Source organism: Rhamphochromis sp. 'chilingali', assembly GCF_963969265.1.
Source record: "Rhamphochromis sp. 'chilingali' genome assembly, chromosome: 12".
NCBI classification, from domain to species: domain Eukaryota; kingdom Metazoa; phylum Chordata; class Actinopteri; order Cichliformes; family Cichlidae; genus Rhamphochromis; species Rhamphochromis sp. 'chilingali'.
Window position 1 is genome coordinate 20301265 of NC_137939.1, and position 19721 is coordinate 20320985.

Sequence of the window (19721 nt, forward strand, 5' to 3'; positions counted from 1 at the left end):
GATAGTGTCCAATTAAACCTCCAAGGGGAGCTGCTCAGGACAAATCCTGATGAGACACCAAAACTACCTCCTTTTGATGCAAAGGAGCAGAAGTTCTACTTCTTGATGTCAGTGCTCCTCAATCTATCTCTAAAGGAGAGGCCAGCCACCTTACATTGGAAACTAATTTTAACTATTTGTAAAACAACCTCATTTTTTTGGCTCACTTTCTAGCTCAGATATATTTTTACATTCTGGTACAACACCTTACAGGCTGCAATGCAGGGTGGAGTAATCCACCATTTTTCAGCAGAGGACCATTGACTCAGACTCTCATTCCACACATTCGCCTGAGAACCCACTCAGAGCGTGCTGAAAGTCATGTTTTGATGGACCCAATCAAACCTCATCATCTGCAAAAAGCACAGATGTAATTCTGAGATTCCAAAAAAAAACAGTACCCATTTTGCTTTCCCAGTAGTACTATTCAGGAGGATTTAATGAGAATTTAATAGAATAAATTCTCAGTGTTCATGTTGTTCAGAAGAACAATTTCAGAATATATGTGAGAGACTCCAAAACTCTGTTAACAGTCCTGTGGAGCCTTTCAGTGGTTGAAGTATAATTCATTAAATTAAAGTGCTATTGCTACGTCCCTTATTGTTGACTGTTTTTTTTACCACTTTGGAACAGTAAAGAAATAAGTTGTGAACACAGTTCTGGCACATTACAGTAAACATGTTGGTGAATATTTATGGTGCATGTTGTGCTCTTTCCAGGCTAATATTAGTATCATTAATACAATGAAATAATTATAGTCAAGGTGTTTTTTCTCTCCATATTTTGTTAAATTAAATAAATTAAATTAAATTCAAAAATTGTATAAGGCAAAGTGTCTGTTGACTGCATATATAGGTTTGGGGTTTTATCTTTTTATTTGAGTATTATATTATTTTATCATGCTGATATTTCTCTTCTGATCTCAGCTTTGGACCACCTAACACATGAAAACATGATCTAGCATTGTTTAAAACTAAGTGACTTGACATTCGCGCTGTCTTCAGGTCCAGAAGGAAAGTGACTGTGCTCACTTTCAACATGATCTCTAATAATTTCCACTTGCTCTGATCACTTCCTGCCATGTCCAATATTACACTAAAGGGACATCATACTACTGCAGCCACTGGCTGTGACACTAAGTTCATCTAAACGTGTCTGAGCGAGCAGCCTGAGAAGGACCAGAACCCTGTGCTGAGGTATTAATATGACAGCCCAGCTCTTTACAGCTTTGACAGCCCTGCAGCCTCGGCACAGCTCAGCGAGTGAGCCCACGCTCCCTTAAGCAGCTTTCCATGACTGCCAGTCTGGGAGTGGTGCTGCTACAAGCAAACTGCATTGGTGGGTATGATAAAGTGGGATGACACAGCGCTTCAGGTGGAGTTCAGCTGCTCCCTACCAGGACTGGATTTACTGTGTGACCGAGGATGACACTTTATTTTCTAAAGTGGCTGTCACATTCATTTTAGACTTAAATTACAGAGAGCCACCTACAAAATTCATTTTTAGTCACAAATTACACATCAAATTCCAGATGCCAGTAGCACAGCAGCAGACATACATTGATCAGCACCATAAGCCATTGTTGCTACTTCCATTCTTTGCTTTGAACTGGGACCATGACATGAGACCATTATAAGCCAAAATGATGAAACTGTGGCGGACCACCAGGTGGCTCCACTCACACACAAGTTGAAGGGAAGTGTGGGGGTGGAGATTTTGGCGCTGACTTTATGTGAAGTTCTGTCAGTTAATAAAGTTGTTGGAGTGAGACACTGAGACCTCTCCTGTCGTTGTTACATACCTCCACAATTGGTGACCCCGACGTGATCATGCTAAGGCTCGACGACGAAGCCAGCTCTGGCCTGGAAGCATCGGCGGCCGCCGGACCTTCACCTCCGCCGATGGCTGCGTTTGCTGTGGCGCTTAAATTGCCGGATTTTTGGCTTCACGATCCTCCTTCATGGTTCATGCACGTAGAAGCTCAGTTTGCTCTTCGTGGAGTTTCAGCCGACGACACTAAATACCACCATGTGGTGGCCTCACTTGACCCGCTGTCAACCCGCCGTGTGATGACTCTCCTCCGGGATCCCCCAGCCCAGGGCAAGTACGCCGCCCTCAAGGGGCTGCTGCTGCGGCGTTACTCCCTCTCTGATGCTGAGCGGGCCGAGAAACTCCTTTCCATCGCGGGCCTGGGCGACGGCACCGCCCTCGAGCTCATGGAGAGCATGCTGTCCTTGCTGGGCGCGGAGGACGGAGGATTTCTCTTCACCCACCTCTTTCTTCGACAGCTGCCGGCTCCAGTGCGCGCTGGCCTTGCCAACTCCCCGCTATTGGCCACGAAGGATTACCGCTCCCTTGCGGAAGAGGCGGATCGCATCCTCCTGGCTACCAGGACTTTCGGCGTCCAGACGGTTATTCAGGACCCACCAGCGTTTTCCCCCTCCCCCTCACCGATGCTCCACGGGCCCTCCGACTCGTCCACTGTGGCCGGAATCGCTGCACGGCGGCACCGCGGAAAGGGGCTTTGTTTTTATCACCAGCGTTTTGGAGCGAAGGCACGGCGCTGCCTCCCGCCTTGCAGTTTCCAGACCCAGGGAAACGGGCATGTCAGCGCTCTGTAGCAGCCGCGACCGCTGGCAACGAGGAAAGGCTGCTTTTCTTAGAGGACTCACGCTCGGGGAGGCGTTTCCTGGTGGACTCCGGCTCACAGAAGAGCCTTCTTCCCCCGGCTGGCTCGGACAGGTTAGCTGAGGGTTGCGGGCCATTGCTAACAGCGGCTAATGGCTCTCCCATCAAAACCTTCGGTGAAAGGTTGGTGACTGTTTGCTTTCACGACCGTGACTTTCAGTGGAACTTTGTTGTTGCTGCTAGCTCTGTGCCTATAATAGGCGCTGATTTTCTTTGTGCTCACGGACTACTGGTTGATGTGGCTAACAGACGTTTAATTGATGCTGTGTCCTTTTCCTCATTACCCTGTTTGACTCGGGGTGCTCAGCCCGTGGTGCATGCTAACTCAGTAGATTCGGGTGACGTTTTTCAGTGTTTGCTTTCTGAGTTTCCCTCACTCACTGTCCCCACTTTTTCGAGCACGGTGACGAAGCATGGGGTAGAGCATTACATAACTACAGTAGGGCCCCCGGTTTTCGCGCGCGCGCGCCGCCTCGACCCCGCCAAACTGGCTGTCGCTAGGGAAGAATTTGCCACCATGGAGCGTCTGGGCATCGTGCAGCGTTCGAACAGTGCCTGGGCTTCTCCGTTACACATGGTGCCTAAATCTGATGGTCGGTGGCGACCTTGTGGGGATTTCCGCCGTCTTAATAATGTCACGGAGAACGATCGTTATCCCATTCCCCACATCCAAGATTTTTCCGCCCATCTTGCGGGGACCTCGGTTTTTTCTAAGATCGATTTGGTACGGGGATATCACCAGGTTCCCGTGCGCGCGGAGGATGTCCCCAAAACCGCCGTAATTACACTTTTCGGCCTTTTCGAGTTTCTGCGCATGCCGTTTGGCCTGAAAGGTGCCGCCCAAACCTTCCAGCGGTTGATGGACTCGGTCTTGCGCGGGCTGCCCTTTGTTTTTGTATATCTTGATGATATACTGGTGGCCAGCAGCTCGAAGGAGCAGCACATGTTCCATCTGCGTCAGGTTTTTCAGCGTTTGGCGGAGCATGGACTGATTATTAATCAGTCTAAATGCCAGTTTGGGTTGCCCGTTCTCGATTTCCTTGGGCACCGTGTTTCCGCCGAGGGCGCGGTTCCGTTGCCTGACAAAGTCCGAGCTGTTTCGGAATTTCCGCGTCCCACGACTGTTAAGGCACTGCAGGAATTTTTGGGGATGGTGAATTTTTACAACCGTTTTCTCCCCAGAGCGGCACATCTGCTGAAGCCCCTTTATGGGGCGTTAAAGGGTAAAAAAGCTAATGACCCCGTTGACTGGTTTCCGGACAGCATCCAAGCGTTTTCTGATGCTAAGTCAGCGTTAGCTAATGCTGCCCTTCTGGCCCACCCATCCCCCTCAGCGCCGATTGCGTTGACCACTGATGCGTCGGACATAGCCGTGGGTGCGGTGCTGGAACAGCGAATCTCGGGTGTCTGGCAACCGCTCGCCTTTTTCAGCCGTACGCTACGTGACAGCGAACGCAATTACAGCGTTTTTGACAGGGAGCTACTGGCGCTCCACCTGGCGTCTCGTCATTTCCGGTTTTTTCTCGAGGGTCGTCACTTTACCGCATACGTGGACCACAAACCCTTGACGTTTGCCATGTCCAAGGTTTCCGATCCATGGAGTGCACGCCAGCAGCGCCAGTTGGCAGCCATTTCTGAGTTTACCACGGACATTCGGCACGTGGCTGGTAAATCCAATCATGTGGCTGACTGTTTGTCCCGTGCGCTGGTTTCTCCCGTCTTTCTCGGCATAGACTACTCCGCTATGGCTGCCGATCAGAGCGGTGACCCTGACATCCTCGCGCTTAAATCCACCCAGACGGGCCTCATACTGGAGGACAGACCCGTGCAGGATGGTGGTCCCCTCCTCGTCTGTGACGTTTCCACCGGCCGCCCTCGCCCTGTGGTTCCCGCTTCCTGGCGTCGTCAAGTTTTTGACTCGGTACATGCTCTCTCTCATCCAGGGGTCCGGGCCTCTGTTAAACTGGTCAGCTCTAAATTTGTTTGGCCAGGCCTTCGCAAATCTGTTAAGGAATGGGCGTCGGCGTGCATTCCCTGCCAGCGTGCGAAGGTTCATAAACACACCAAGGCGCCCCTGGAGCCGTTCTTCATACCCGGCAAACGTTTCGATCATGTGCATGTCGATCTGGTGGGTCCCTTGCCGCAGTCACAAGGTTTTACGCACCTTTTGACTGTTGTTGACCGGACCACCAGGTGGCCGGAGGCGGTCCCCCTGGCGTCCACTACCGCAGCAGTGGTGGCCAAGGCGTTTTTGTCGACCTGGGTCTCGCGTTTCGGCCCACCCGCGGACATTACGTCAGACAGAGGCCCCCAGTTCATTTCCGAGCTTTGGTCGGCCATGGCTGATGGACTGGGGGCTAAAGTCCACCGCACAACCGCATACAACCCGCAGGCTAATGGGATGTGTGAACGGTTCCACCGGTCGCTGAAGGCTGCCTTTCGCGCCTCCTTAAAGGATGGCAATTGGGTTGACCGCCTCCCGAGAGTTTTGCTTGGGCTGCGCTCTGCGGTTAAGGAGGATCTCGGCGCTTCCCCAGCTGAGCTAGTGTTTGGTCAGCCCCTCCGCGTGCCTGGAGAATTCTTGCCTGAAAATCCTCCTCCCTGCTTCGATCCATCGGTGCTCTCTCTCACCCCGCTTTTGCACTCGCTTCGGGTTCCTGGTCCGGTGCACCATTGCGTGTCTGACACCTTTGTTCCAAAGACTTTAGAGACTGCTAAGTTTGTTTTTGTCAGGCACGATGCCCACAGGACACCGCTGCGGCCGCTGTATGACGGCCCGTTCAGGGTTATTGAACCGGGCCAGAAACATTTTGTTTTGGATTTTGGGGGTCGAAGGGAGACTGTGTGTGTTGACAGACTTAAACCAGCACATGTTCTTCCGGACAGTGATGTAGTGCCGGCCCAGGCCCCTCGCCGTGGCCGACCTCCTGCGCTGGGGTTGACAGTCTCTGGTTTTCCCCCCAGGACTACCCCCGGACCACCAACGTTTGAGCCTCCTCCTGCCTTTCCTGCTCGCCTTCACCAGCCTCGTTCACAGGATGGACCTTCCTCTGCCTGTTCTCTCCCTCCCAGGTTCAGTCGTGCGGGTCGTTTGCTTAGACCCAGGGTCCTGGACTGAATGGAGACCTGACTGTGTGTTCAAGGGGGGGTATGTGTGGCGGACCACCAGGTGGCTCCACTCACACACAAGTTGAAGGGAAGTGTGGGGGTGGAGATTTTGGCGCTGACTTTATGTGAAGTTCTGTCAGTTAATAAAGTTGTTGGAGTGAGACACTGAGACCTCTCCTGTCGTTGTTACATACCTCCACAAAACCGTGATTGAATTCAAAATCGAATGAAAATACATCAAAACACCATTGCCTTCATTCCTATAAATTTATAATCAATTGCTGCTTTTCTCTCCTGCTGGCTACCAACCTCAAGATTCATTAATTAAGCGATTTGATACCAGCAGCTCACAGCAGCATGTGAGTCAGCTGTGGAGACTGATTTGGGAAAACCCACCTTACACACTTGAATCGCATGCACGATTCATTCATGCAAAGTGAGAGGATAATCCAAAGTGTAGGGTATGTGGGGAAAAAGTAGTGGTAGTAAGAGTGGGCAGAGGAAATGGGGAGGGGAGCGGTACTTTGAGTCATCAGTGACACTCGGATCTTACCAGTATTATGCTGATCCGTCTCTCTCTCTCTCTCTCTCTCCCGTTATTCTCTCTCTGGCCTGCCGTCACTGTGGGCTTTTCGTTCTCCATCAGTTGAATGCCAACAATAATGATCAGCGCACATGCTGTAAGATGCAGCGAGCATGTGTCCACCTGGCCAGCTGCATGCAAGAGTATGTCACTGAAGGGGAGGAGGATACCTTAACCGGACTCTTCAGTGTGAGGCTGAAATAGAACCAGTGCTCCCCTCTCTCTATCCTTCCCCCCCACCTCTCTCTTTTTCCTCCACTCTCTGTCTCCTTCTCGGTGGCTGGCCAAGCTCCTCTCCTCTGTGTCCTGCTCTCCACCTGGCCTCCATGAGTTTAATTGAGGACAAGCCATTCGTCCCTGGAAGGTAAGCAGCGTAGCCGCGGGGTGTCAATTTTCAGAGCAATACAAAGAGATTAGACAATAACAGAAAAAAAGAGGGGGGGATCAACAATGATGTCGCATTTATGTGACTCCCGAAATTTTGCTTGGTTTTTTTTTTAGTGTTTACTACCAGTGAACAGCGAGATAGGCGCTGACATAGATCAATATATATATACATATACATATATACATATATATATTTATGTTTTGTTTTATTCTTTTAGATCCGCTTTTTTTTCCTGTGAAAATGTCTGGTAGTTTTTCCTGACTTGCAATTCTTCCTCTAACATGACAACATCTGGATATGTTAAAAGGTTATTTAGTGAAGGGCATTCATTTAAGGTTCAGATACTAAATCAAGGGAGCGAAAATGAATTGTGCAAGCTGTAATAATGATGAAGATGAAGGCTCAGACCTCACAGCGGACTCGTGGGACCTCCGGCAGGATTAGTGACGAGATCCTGATTATCCCACTCTGTAACAAACGAGTGCTTTTCTTTATCTGGTGGTCCAAGTTGAAGCCGTCACAACACTGACCATTTGCAAGACAGCCTGCCTTGATCCTGAGCCGCTTGCTGCACGTTGTTTATCTGGATGGGTTTGCCTGCATGCATGAACTGTTTCCTGTTGTTTTCGTTGTTGCTTGTGCAGACATATGTGATTGTGGCTCACTCAAAGCTCTCTTCGCAGAAAATCATTAAGTGTGAAGTCCTTCTGTTGGATACAACATAATTTAACAAAGTGACTGAGCTCCAACTGCAGATGAGAATCAAAGGCAAATAGGAAATGAAAACAGCTGTTTGAGGGCATGACACTGACCTAATCAAAAGTTTCTTTTTCTATACTAATCAGAGATTAATCACACAATAGTTTGTGTGATATAGACTGATGAAGATGGTGATGTGCACATAGCCACAGAGGTCCATCTGAATATTATAAAACAACTTAAAATTATAAAGCTATTTTATAGCATTGTATATTAAAAAATATTTATGCCAAGTTAATCCAATTAGGATGAGCGACACGTCACATGACCAAAAGTTTGTAATTGCCTGCTTGCATCAGACCATTTATGATTAATTGCCTCAGTTGCAATCAGCTAAATGGCAATCTGTCCTCTATGTTACCACAACTGCAGAAGGTCTATGCTACAATCAAATCATGCGCCATCTCCCTTTGCTTAATTTATTTACCCGTATAATTCTGCTGACAACTGATTCACAGTTACATTAATATGATGCAGTGCTTGACTTCTTAAACACATCATGTGAACGCAGATTGCATCATATGTTAATTCTCCAGGTTACATAAGATATGTCGTATGCCCAGCAATGTTTGAAGGAGTTGCCTCCAACCATGCTGTCATGCCGCTAAAACTTGCTGTAAATAGTGTACTGTGATGGCACTCGCTTGTCACTGTCAGTCACTCTCAGATGAGGTGGCAGTTCCACACAGCGACAGTGACAGTTGACTTTAATCTCACAAAGGTCTCACTAGGTTGTCGTGGCACGTACCACACAACACACTGGACATCATATTTGCTGCTTTGATTTTAAATACTGCTCAACTCAAAGGGCTTTACCACCGATTTCCAGCATCTAGTGTGGTAGAGTGCTGCTGGGTGAGGCTGTCGGTGGTATAATTATGTTGCCCTGAACTAGAACACAAGAGTTTGAGTTGTATGCACCATATCTTGCTTTCTTTTTTTTTTCCTTTTTTCTTTTTTTTGTTGACTGGTTAGGCACCAGTCAAACAGGCCTAAAGACTGGTCAGCGGTCCTTGACAACCACCAGTTGCTAGGGAAAAAATGTGTATTCGTCAACCAATTGGCAAGTGGTTGCTGGAGGCTATGGGCCATCTGTGAAACTAGCTGCTAGAGCCACCGTCACAGAGGCCTAGACACCAGTAGGAGGCGCCCGGGCACCCACCAGTCAACAGGGAAAATATATCAATTCCTCGTCTGGTTGGTAAATGGTTGCTGGAGGCTGAAAGTGGTCACAAACAGACATTTGGTGCTGCACAAAAAAAAACCTCCTTGCAATTGCTTTGGTCACTAGTCAGTTGGTACAGTTGCCATAGTTTATATGGAAGATGCTGACTTGCCTGTAAACACTCGCCTAATGGTAGTGAAACTGTCTAGTGCTATGCTGTCTATTTGACTTCAGTGAAAATAAGCTGTGGATCACACATTTGTGATAAGTGTTTCACATCGCTGGGGAGGAATGTTGGCCCACTCTTCTTTCCAGAATTGTTTTAGTAATTCAGTCAAATTGAAGGCATGAAAAGAATTTCAATATGATTTAAGTTTTTTGGTTGAATTGTTGTTGTGTTTCAGATCATTGTCCATAACCCAAGTCCTCTTTAGCTTTATGGTACAAACTGATAGCTGGATATTATCCTTCAGGATTTTCTGGTGGAGAGTAGAATTCATGGTTTTAGTGTATTAGTTTTACACCAGCTATCTGAAAATGTAACTTTTGTTTGTTCAGCCAACAGAATATTTGCCCAAAGTCTTGGGTAGACGAGCCTTTGGGTTCTTTTTGGTCAGCATTGTTTTTTCCCCCATGCCATTTTTGCCCAGTTTGTTTAGTACTGTTGTATCATGAACACTCCCCATAAAAGGAGACAAGGGAGGCCTGAAGTTCTTTAGATGTTTTTCGGGGTTCTTTTGTGACCTCCTGGATGAGTTGATGACGTGTGCTTGGAGTGATTTTGGTAGAACATCCACTCCTGGAAGGTTCACTAGTGTTCAACTTATCTCCATTTGTGGATAATGGTTCTCATCATAGTTCACTGGAGTCCAAAGGAATTAAAAGGATCTTTCACTGTAGACCGTGGTATGATGGGTTGCTTTTAGAGATCTTTTAATTCTATTCAATTCAATTCAAATTTAGCTATACAGTGCCAAACAGTTGCCTCAAGGCCCTTTTAGCCTACTTCACTTTGTCAGGCAGGTCCTATTTACATGAAGTATTGATTCAGCAGCTCTGCCAGGTAAAAAAAAAAAAAAAAAAGCTACATTTTTTATTTACTCTGGTTACATTTGTCTAGTGTTAAAATTAGTTTGATGTTCTGAAGCATCCTACTTTTAGAAATACTAAAAAAACAGAAAGGAAAAGGAAAGGGTCAAATACTTTTTTATGGCACTGTACACTTCTGTTTCACTCTAATAAGGATGATAATTTATAAACTAAACATAATGTTAAACCTGAAATTAGTGAGTGACACTATAAACCCCCCAGGAATTCATTTACAGAGGTCATTTCCCCATAGACGTCTATACAACCAGATATTTTTTCCCAATCAGAGGAGACGTGCCTGCTGGCTATTAGAGGGAATACAGGCTTAAGGCACTTCCACACTGGTTTCACTTTTCAGGTTATTTTTTTCAAGCATATTTGTAACACAAAAAGGCATAAGTAAAAACTGCTCAATACTGCTTTGAAATGTACATATATAAACAGTGTAAATGCTCAAGGGACAGGGCTGGTAAATCAAGCCAAGCATGCAAAATTAAATGTGACACTTTGCATTCAGTTCACATTCGATCACAAACATTTTCTGATTCATAATGTCAATGCACATACACTGAGAGCCATTATAATGGAAAAGAGGGTAATTTACTTTAGATAAAAATACGAATCCTGTTGGTAACATTTTCTGAAGGAAAGAAAATGCTGGGTAACAGATTAACATTTAAACACAAATCAAAAATTGAGACTGGCTGGAAACCATGCAGATACACAACCATTGCCCTTGAGCATGTGGTCTCTTTGCTCTTTCACTCGCTGACATGCCTGTCAGCCTTTAAATGGCTGCTCATCTCCGCTGACTACAGACATTTAATGGTTATGAGTGACAGTTCTACTTTCAGTGGCACCGCAAATCTCACAGTTTGATAGCCTGCCTCAGGCAAACTTGTTGCAAACTTAATAGATAACTTGTCATGCTGACAACAGCAGTAAAACTGCAGAAAGATTATTTTAAATATCCTCTGCAAACCACATGATTCTACAGGGTCAGAGAAGGAAAGGATAGAGTGCACATGTGCTTGAAAAATAAAAAAGTAAGCAGGTGATATAAGGTACATTTCTCACGTCATCATCTGGAGGTCAAAGTCCTCGTGTCCCTGTATCAAAGGCGTCCAATTATTAGTTATTCAGGCAAGCTCAGAGACATGACAGTTGTGTCATAGCCCACTCAGCTTCAAAATACTCAATCTATCACAGCAGACCAATGACAGAGTTTATCTTTCCATAACAGCTCCCTTTTCATTTCCACACTCGCTATGCTGATCCGAGTATTTCATAAACTGCTGATCTGCTGGGATTTTTCCCACACAGCCATGTCTAGTGTTTACAGAGAAAACCTCCAGTACATGGCAGCCCTCTGGGTGAAAGCACCTCGTTGATGCTAGATGTCAGTGGATAATAACCAGACTGCCTTGAGCTGATACGAAGGCACCTCTGAATGCAAAACCTGTTAAACCTTGAAGCAGCAGAAAACTCGTCAGCAAATCTGCAACAACTATGTGACGCTATGATGTCAAAATGGGCCAAATGGGCCATGTCCACACTAATACATTTTCATTTGAAATTGCATCCTTTTCTCTCCATTTTTGTCACGGTCTGGAGGGCAGACCGTGGGGGATGTAGGAGAAAGGACCCAAAACGCAGACTTAATGGAATGAACAGTGGGTTTATTTACAGTGAGGTAATTGTACACCACACATTAAATCTCCAAAAGTGCTCCCTCGACTCCCGTGACGTGTCTTCTCCCAAGTGCTGGTATCCCGTGCTCTCTGCCCCTGTGCCTTCACACACCCCGTGTGTCTTGCAGTCCTGTGTTCCGCTGTCCTCCTGGGGAAAAACACAGACACAGCCGTTATGGCACCAACTCCGGCAGGCATACACTTTAACAACACTAGAAACACTGACATGGAGTCTAACTCAACGATCCTGCGCCGGAGGAAGCTCCATCGCTCTGTTAAGTAGCTCCCCCGACGATCCTGATCAGAAGCAGGTGTGTGGTAAGCTAGGCGTGACCAGCAGCTGGCAGGGCCACACCCATCAGGCCTGCAGGTGGCTGTCCTTCATCCTCCAGCCTCACACACACACGCACACACCAGCATGGAACACAAGAGCACAGTGCAGAAAACATACATCCAATACACTAATAACAATAAAGGTCCACACTGTTCACGAACCCCGAGTCCCCGGAACCGGGTCCGTGACAATTTTGGCCTTCCGTCCACACTGAGACGGCGTTTTCAGTCAAGGAAAACGCAGTGTTTTGAAAACGCTTTCTAAAGCGGATACATTTGAAAACGCCGTTTGGACAGCGAACCCGGAGCCTTTTCGAAAACGATGACACATTTTTTCTATGCTCCGCTGCTTTTATATATAATTAAGAATGGATGTCTCTAATATATCTCAGACACAGTTTAAAGAAGTTGTACCCACCTGAAAACGTATTTATGAAGGGCAACCCATCAGACAAAAGTTGGCATAAAGGGACAGGAGCTTAAATGTCTTTTAGCGTCAAACAGAGGAGCTACACATAAACCCAATATAACATAAATAAGGATCATATTTTGAAATTTGAACTGTGCAAAGCTGCTTTTGTTTTATTATGGAGCTAATACAAAAATAAGCATATTATGATCCAATTAAAAGGAAGATGCACGCTTTCTCAGTTACAGAGCCAATTTTAAAAAAAAAAGAAAAAGCTCAGTCAGTGCTTGGTGAGAGTGCTTGAGCTTAAAAACCAGCACACTTGAGAGAGAAGCATGTGCACATTCAGATCTGTGCAAAGGATGTTTATGATTAATATCAGCTTTAAATCTTCCAAAACCTGACAGTTTCCCCTCCCAAGAGATCTCATGAGATGAAAACATGTTTTGCACAGATCTGAGTGAACACACATTTTATCAGAACACATGCTCTCACAAACTGTATCTATCCCAGCAATAACAGGGCTGATCATTAATGTGGTAACAGTGTTGCTTTTAATCAATGCTGGAGATTAGATGCGGAAAGAAATACAAAGAATTGTTTCTTCAAGGTAATTAATTTGGGGAAGAAAAGGCTTTGGAATGATAGTAAACGTGTGCTACGCCAGTTCCATCACTGATTCCTAAAACACCTGAAGGGAAATTTACTTGATTGAGAATCCATTATTGTGCTGACACAAGAATGAAGTTCATGGAGTTGAGTGGTACTAAAATGGGTCACAGCTTTGTACTCCGCTGAGTCTCCTCCACTCAGACTGACTGGACATTTCGTCATTGACTGGCGTGCTGACTTGCATAGTAATGAAGCTTCATCCCTGTGATTGCCTAAGTCCTTGAACATCAATATTGCCTCTACATCATCTCTGGTAGCTATCCAACTCTTGCTCCGCATTTCGTCCCTGCACCATCCTTTCCTTCCCAATTTCCATTGTATTTTTCATTTTCTATCAAGCAAAGTGATGCACTGAATAGCAATCATTATCTTGGTTGCAAATAGCTGGGTAAGAAGAAGCCGACTGGCTAAAGAATATGAGAAGCATGAATGCCTCTGACAGTTTTCAAGTGATGGCGAGAAGACTCCATTAAGAATCTTCCAACAATGTGTTAGAAATCCTGGAGAGCCTGTCAACTTTGTTTCATGGCAGGGAAAAAAAGAATCACACTCTCACCTCGGCCCATTATGTATCTCTTCGATCACTTCGGTGTCTGGATTGCAATTGCATGTGTGCTTGGTGAATCATGCTTAGACTGCAATTTCACAAGCTTTTTATTCCCAGAAAATCTGAGCACATTTGGTCTTAATCATAATTGTTTTGTTCCCTCAACCGCTTGTACCCCTGTTGTAAATCCTAAAAATGGCACCGTGCTTTAATTTTTTCCATCTGTCAATGCTTTTTAGATATTTGTATTTAATATGAACAGTCCTCAGCTTTTGCAGAGGATTATTTTTCTTCAAAACGGCTTTTTTAATTTATTTCTACATCTGATCCTGTAGGCTGCAGATATTTCTTGCAATAACAGCAGTAGGACAGCTTGTAGTGCACTACAGACAGTGTGCAGTGTTTGAAATGCTTCAGAAACAAAACAGTTTGCATTGATTTGATTTTACATAGTGACTACATATACTTCCTTTTTGCATGTTTTCATTTTTTTAGGATCCTAAGTTGAGTATTGACTTTTGTAAATTCCTGGATTATTTTCAGCTTTATTGACCATGAATTAATTCGAGTGGTGACATTTCAGATGGGAAATGCTTCAGACACGTCTGCTGTGTTTACCTCCACCATCTCCAAGGAGCATGACATCTTCATGGGTTCAGTCTACAGCTTATTCTGTGAGTCCACACAACATTTTTTTTATGCTTTATCCATCTTTAGCACAACTCAATCTCCTTTTCTTTCACAGGTGTACTGTCCATCATAGGCAACTCCACACTGCTACTTGTTGCTTATCACAAGCGGTCAACCTTGAAACCAGCAGAGTTCTTCATCATCAATCTCTCCATCAGTGACCTTGGGATGACACTCACTTTACTTCCACTGGCCATACCATCGGCGTTTTCACACAGGTATCGTAAAAGCTCCTTCTATATTTTTATTTCATTTCAACTTCAAATTCATTTATCAGTAATCATTAAATTTTTTTCTCTATTCACTATAAATAGCTACATGTTATAGCAAAAAAATGGAGATTGATAAACATTTTGTGTAGTTGTGGGCCTTAACTATATTTTCAATCTAGCCCCATGTGGAAGGGCCTCCACATTTAGTGCCATTCCTAACAAACTGATGTGAATTCACCAATTTCCTTCTGCATCAGGACCAGACTGTGGAGGCCTTTTACAGTGAACTCGTTGTCACGTTCAAGAAATCAGTTTGATTCGTTTTGTGACATGAAATAGAACCAAGATGGATCCATGCTTTCATATGTCACAGCAGAAACTGAGACTCATTAACATTTTTCCAATTTTCCTATTATCTAAATTTGGTAAACCAGTGTGAACTGCAGCCTCAGTTTCCTGTTGTCAGCAGACAGAATTGTCACCTCTTCTGCTGCTTTAGCCCTTCTACTTGAAGGTTCAATGTGCTGTGTTTTTAGAGATGCTCTTACCTTGGTTGTAACAAGTGGTTATTTGACATCATCATTCTCCTCAGACATCTGGCTTCACTCAAAGAACTGCTGCTCGCTGGATATTTTCTTTTCAGCTCGCGCTTGGTAAACCCTAGAGATGGTTGTGTGGGAAAATCCCAGTAGATCAGCAATTTATGAAATACTCAGACAAGTCTATTCAGCAATCCAGCTTTAATGAGCAGTTTAAACAGTTATACCAAATGAAATGCCCAGTGAGTATATGTTACAACATGTCTAACCTAAAAATCTATAAAAAAAATGACTTTTAACAGATTTCCTGTTAAAGTTTGTGCAGTTCCTTTTTTTCTGTCACTCTGTCTAAATACCTACTTACATTTTCATCATTGACCTCAAACTCCAACTCTTGCTGGGAAAATCAACAGTGCAAAACTCTGAATGAAAACATCTTCAGTGGAGGACACTGCAGTTTCCAAGCCTGACGAAGACGTGTTACGTCACGAGCATTACCAGGTGTTTGCTTTCGGCTTTGTTTTTTGTTTTTGTCTTCACACTCACAGAGTTTTGCACTGTCAGTTTGCCCTGAGTTCAACAGCTACATCCCAAGAGAGGGCATCTGGCAAAACTGCGGTACATGTCATGAAAATGTCACCATTTCGGTAAACAAAAATAAATCTGTGGTCTCTGTCACTCACCACCATTCTTAGTTGCCAGATTTAGCTGCCTGTGAGTTGCTCTTCCCAGAAACTCATATTCAAATTAAGGGTCTCTGCTGTTACAAGGTGGAGGAGATCTAGTATGCATTTCATACGTGAAAAAGTGATCATAATCTGACTTGCAAAGAGCAATTCCAGCACTGCAGGAGAGCTTCAGTGCTCACAAAGAAACATTAAGGTGGAGCACATTTACGTGAGGTCTCTTGTCCTTGTTTTTTATTGACACAATATCCAGAGGTCCTTTGGTGCAATTAGCTTAGCAAACAGTCAGAAAATAGTCATCTATCAACCAAAAATATACTTTTTAAAAACAAAATAATGCGAACACTTTTGCAGACACAAGATACATGACGGCCTCCAGTAATAATAATGTACCTGATTTAAAATGTATTGTTCTAAATTAGCTTAACTGAACCTCTGGTTTTGAACAGGGGCTTATTGTTGTTAGAAGAGATTAATAATAACCAAGAAAGAATGAGAATGAGGAAAAGTGAGAACATTTTGGAAAGTGGTTTATTTCATCCTAAATGCCTGAATGCAACTGAAATGGATCATGTTCCAGCAGGTACTCTTAATACTGTATCAGATTGCAGAATAAATATAAACAAATTATATTGGAAATCTATGTTCGGGATGGAGAGGGCTTCCCAAAGCTTGTTATTATACTTCTATCCTCACACTCAATAAAAAGACCCTCCAAAGCTGTGACTGAAACTCTACAGTTACACTCAAACAGGGAGCAGTTTTCTGGGCCCTAGCCTCTATTACATTTTTTTTACTCATTGTCTGTGTGTACAGGTGGCTGTTTGGAGAAATCATCTGCCAGGTGTATGCTATGTGTGGAGTGCTGTTTGGTCTCTGCAGCTTGACAAACCTCACAGTGCTTTCCTTAGTGTGCTGCCTTAAAGTCTGTGTCCCCAACCACGGTGAGGGTGGAATAAATTGATAAGCATGATGTTGTCAAAGCTACAGAAAGTTTACCAGCAGCAGGAGTAAAACGAGCATAATAACTTCAAGGCACCTTTTTCTATTTCCTCTCTTATCAGGTAACAACTTCTCCTCGTCACATGCCCACCTCCTGGTGGCTGGAGTTTGGTGTTACGCGTCTGTGTTTGCTCTGGGGCCACTGGCACACTGGGGACATTACAGTCTTGAGCCTTATGGGACAGCGTGCTGCATTGACTGGCATGCACCCAACTATGAGCTTTCAGCTTTGTCTTATATTATCTGCCTTTTCTTCTTTTGCTATGTAGTCCCCTGCACTATCATCTTCCTCTCCTACACTTTCATTCTGCTGACCGTGCGGGGCTCACGTCAGGCCGTCCAGCAGCATGTGTCACCACAGGCCAAGAGCACCAATGCACACGCTCTCATTGTCAAGGTCAGAGGTTATGGCTGTGTCGCTTCAGCACCACTGACTATAGCTTTTATAGCTAACAGGATCTGAGTAGGATATGAAAACATAAATAATTAGGTTATAAATTAAATTGATTACTTTCTTTATCTCTGTACAGTCTTCTGATGCATATGTAGACTTCTGAGTGGATAGATTCAAAACTAAAGTTATAATACTTAAGATATATGTTTTCATACAAATTTGCCACTAACATGAAACTAAATTCTGCATGTCATGTTTTTTGTTCAATGTTGTTTGAATATCTGCATGCATATGTGTGAATGCTCCTTCTCCACAGCTGTCTGTAGCAGTGTGCATAGGCTTCCTGGCTGCTTGGTCTCCATATGCTGTCGTGGCCATGTGGGCTGCTTTTGGGGATGCCACGCAAGTTCCTCCTGCTGCTTTTGCCCTTGCTGCAGTGTTTGCCAAGTCTTCTACCATCTACAACCCTATGGTCTACCTCCTGTGTAAGCCCAACTTTCGCGAGTGTTTATACAGAGACACTTCGATGTTACGACAGATGATCTACAGGGGCAGTCCGCAGTCCGAGCCGAAAGAACGATTCGGATCCACATCACAGCGCAACAAGGACATGAGCGTCTCCACGCGCTTTTCAAATGGACAGCAGGAGAGCTACGGGGCGTGTCTGCACTGCACTGACAATGCAGCTCTGTGTCATGTGGCACCCCAAAGGACTGCCTGCATCCTGACTGGATCCACCTACACAGAGGTGACAGTCGGCCAACTCTCAGCCAAACCACAGGCCGAGTTCCTCTAGTGGAACAGCCTGATTCTTTCATAAAGCAAACAAAGGACGACACGTGATCAAAAAGACAAAGAGGTTACTGAACAATAAAGTCTCAATGAGACTTCACCACCTTTGCAAGGACCTTTCATGTCATCCTTTCTGAGTGACTCTTTCATTGTGAAATGAAAACATGATACAAAAACTTCTCGGAAGATTTGCCACAAAAAAGTATACTTGCAATGTCTTGACGTCTACTTCTGTGTCAGCTTGTTTCCTGTTTCATTTAAATGTGCAGTAATTTAACAGGATTCCAAGAGAGCAGAAAATGAGACAGCAGAACCCCCTCCAGCTTAAAGGTTAATTAGGAAAATGTGTACCTCAGTGTGCATCATGAGGATAAACTATGTTTAATATTCCACCAGCGCCAACTGAGTATATTATAAGGCAAGGCAAGGCAAGGCAAAGCAAGGCAAGGCAAGGCAAGTTTATTTGTATAGCACAATTCAACAACAAGGTGATTCAAAGTGCTTTACAGAGACATTAGAAACAAGAACAAATAAAAAGCATGATTTAAAATTGATTAAAACAAGCAAATAAACTAACTAACTAATTAACAAACAAACAAACAAACAAACAAACAAAACAGTATATAAAATCAAAACAGATAAAATCAGAACAGTAGATAAAATCAGTAGTTAAATGTAAGTTTTGAAATTTAAGCTTAAAGTGTGGATTTGGTGCTTTATTCAAATGCAGCTGAGAACAGGTGAGTCTTCAACCTGGATTTAAATAAACTGAGTGTTTCAGCTGATCTGAGGCTTTCTGGGAGTTTGTTCCAGATATAAGGAGCATAAAAGCTGAATGCAGCTTCTCCGTGTCTGGTTCTGACTCTGGGAACTGATAATAAAAACGGATCCAGATGACCTGAGGGATCTGGAAGGTTCATACTGGGTCAGGAGGTCACTGATGTATTTTGGTCCTAAACCATTCAGAGCTTTATAGGCCAGCATCAGAACTTTAAAGTCTATCCTCTGACGGACAGGCAGCCAGTGTAAGGACCTCAGAGCTGGACTGATGTGGTCCACTTTTTTGGTCTTAGTGAGGACTCGAGCAGCAGAGTTCTGAATGAGCTGTAGTTGTCTGACTGATTTTTTAGGTAGACCTGTAAAGATGCTGTTACAGTAATCAAGCCTGCTAAAGATGAATGCATGGACTAGTTTTTCCAGGTCCTGTTGAGACATCAGATCTTTTATCCTTGATATATTCTTGAGGTGATAGTAAGCTGACTTTGTTATTGTCTTAATGTGTTTTTCTAAGTTTAGGTCTGCATCCATCACTACACCCAAATTTCTCGCCTGGTTTGTGGTTTTTAGATGTATAGATTGAAGTTCTCTGGTTACCTGTAATCGTTTTTCTTTGGCGCCAAAGACTATTACCTCAGTTTTGTTTTTGTTTAGCTGGAGAAAATTGTGGCACAACCAGTCATTGATTTCCTCAATGCATTTACCAAGAGCCTGTACAGGGCCTCGGTCTCCTGGTGACATTGTGATATATATTTGTGTGTCATCTGCATAGCTGTGATAGTTTATTTTGTTGTTGTTTATAATCTGTGCCAGTGGGAGCATGTAGATGTTAAACAGAAGGGGTCCCAAGATGGAACAAACAAACACTTGTCTGCTCAGATGTGAAGTTACCTATTGATACAAAGTATTTCCTGTTTTCTAAGTATGTTTTGAACCAGTTTAGTACAGTTCCTGAAAGACCTGTCCAGTTCTCCAGTCGTTTGAGTAATATGTTGTGGTCAACTGTATCAAATGCTGCACTGAGATCCAGTAAAACTAGGACTGACATTTTTCCACTGTCTGTATTCAGACATATGTCATTAAACACTTTGGTCAGAGCAGTTTCAGTGCTGTGGTTCTGTCTAAAACCTGACTGGAAGGCATCATAGCAATTATTCT

General features: G+C 44.3%; 2 protein-coding genes across 2 annotated transcripts; both read left to right on the top strand.

Moving 5' to 3' along the window:
• Positions 1-1777: 1777 nt before the first annotated feature.
• LOC308407596 (uncharacterized protein) lies at positions 1778-5823 on the top strand. The gene is made up of 2 exons (XM_080899382.1): positions 1778-2850; positions 5692-5823. Exon 1 carries the CDS (start codon positions 1869-1871, stop codon positions 2658-2660), a length of 792 nt encoding a protein of 263 aa, XP_080755508.1. The 5' UTR covers positions 1778-1868; the 3' UTR covers positions 2661-2850; positions 5692-5823.
• An 837-nt stretch (positions 5824-6660) lies between these two features.
• On the top strand, positions 6661-18224 carry opn7d (opsin 7, group member d). Its single transcript, XM_080899381.1, has 6 exons — positions 6661-6782; positions 14055-14145; positions 14217-14379; positions 16415-16542; positions 16663-16997; positions 17311-18224. The coding sequence occupies exons 2-6, from the start codon at positions 14055-14057 to the stop codon at positions 17788-17790; spliced, it is 1197 nt and encodes a 398-aa protein (XP_080755507.1). The 5' UTR covers positions 6661-6782; the 3' UTR covers positions 17791-18224.
• The last annotated feature ends 1497 nt before the right edge of the window (positions 18225-19721 follow it).

Bases quoted from the DNA above. Each gene is read 5' to 3' on its own strand.
- LOC308407596 (XM_080899382.1), top strand. From the start codon at position 1,869: ATGCTAAGGCTCGACGACGAAGCCAGCTCTGGCCTGGAAGCATCGGCG.
- opn7d (XM_080899381.1), top strand. From the start codon at position 14,055: ATGGGAAATGCTTCAGACACGTCTGCTGTGTTTACCTCCACCATCTCC. The intron at 14,380-16,414 runs GTATCGTAAAAG...CTGTGTGTACAG, and splicing joins CCATCGGCGTTTTCACACAG to GTGGCTGTTTGGAGAAATCA. The intron at 16,543-16,662 runs GTGAGGGTGGAA...CTCTCTTATCAG, and splicing joins AGTCTGTGTCCCCAACCACG to GTAACAACTTCTCCTCGTCA.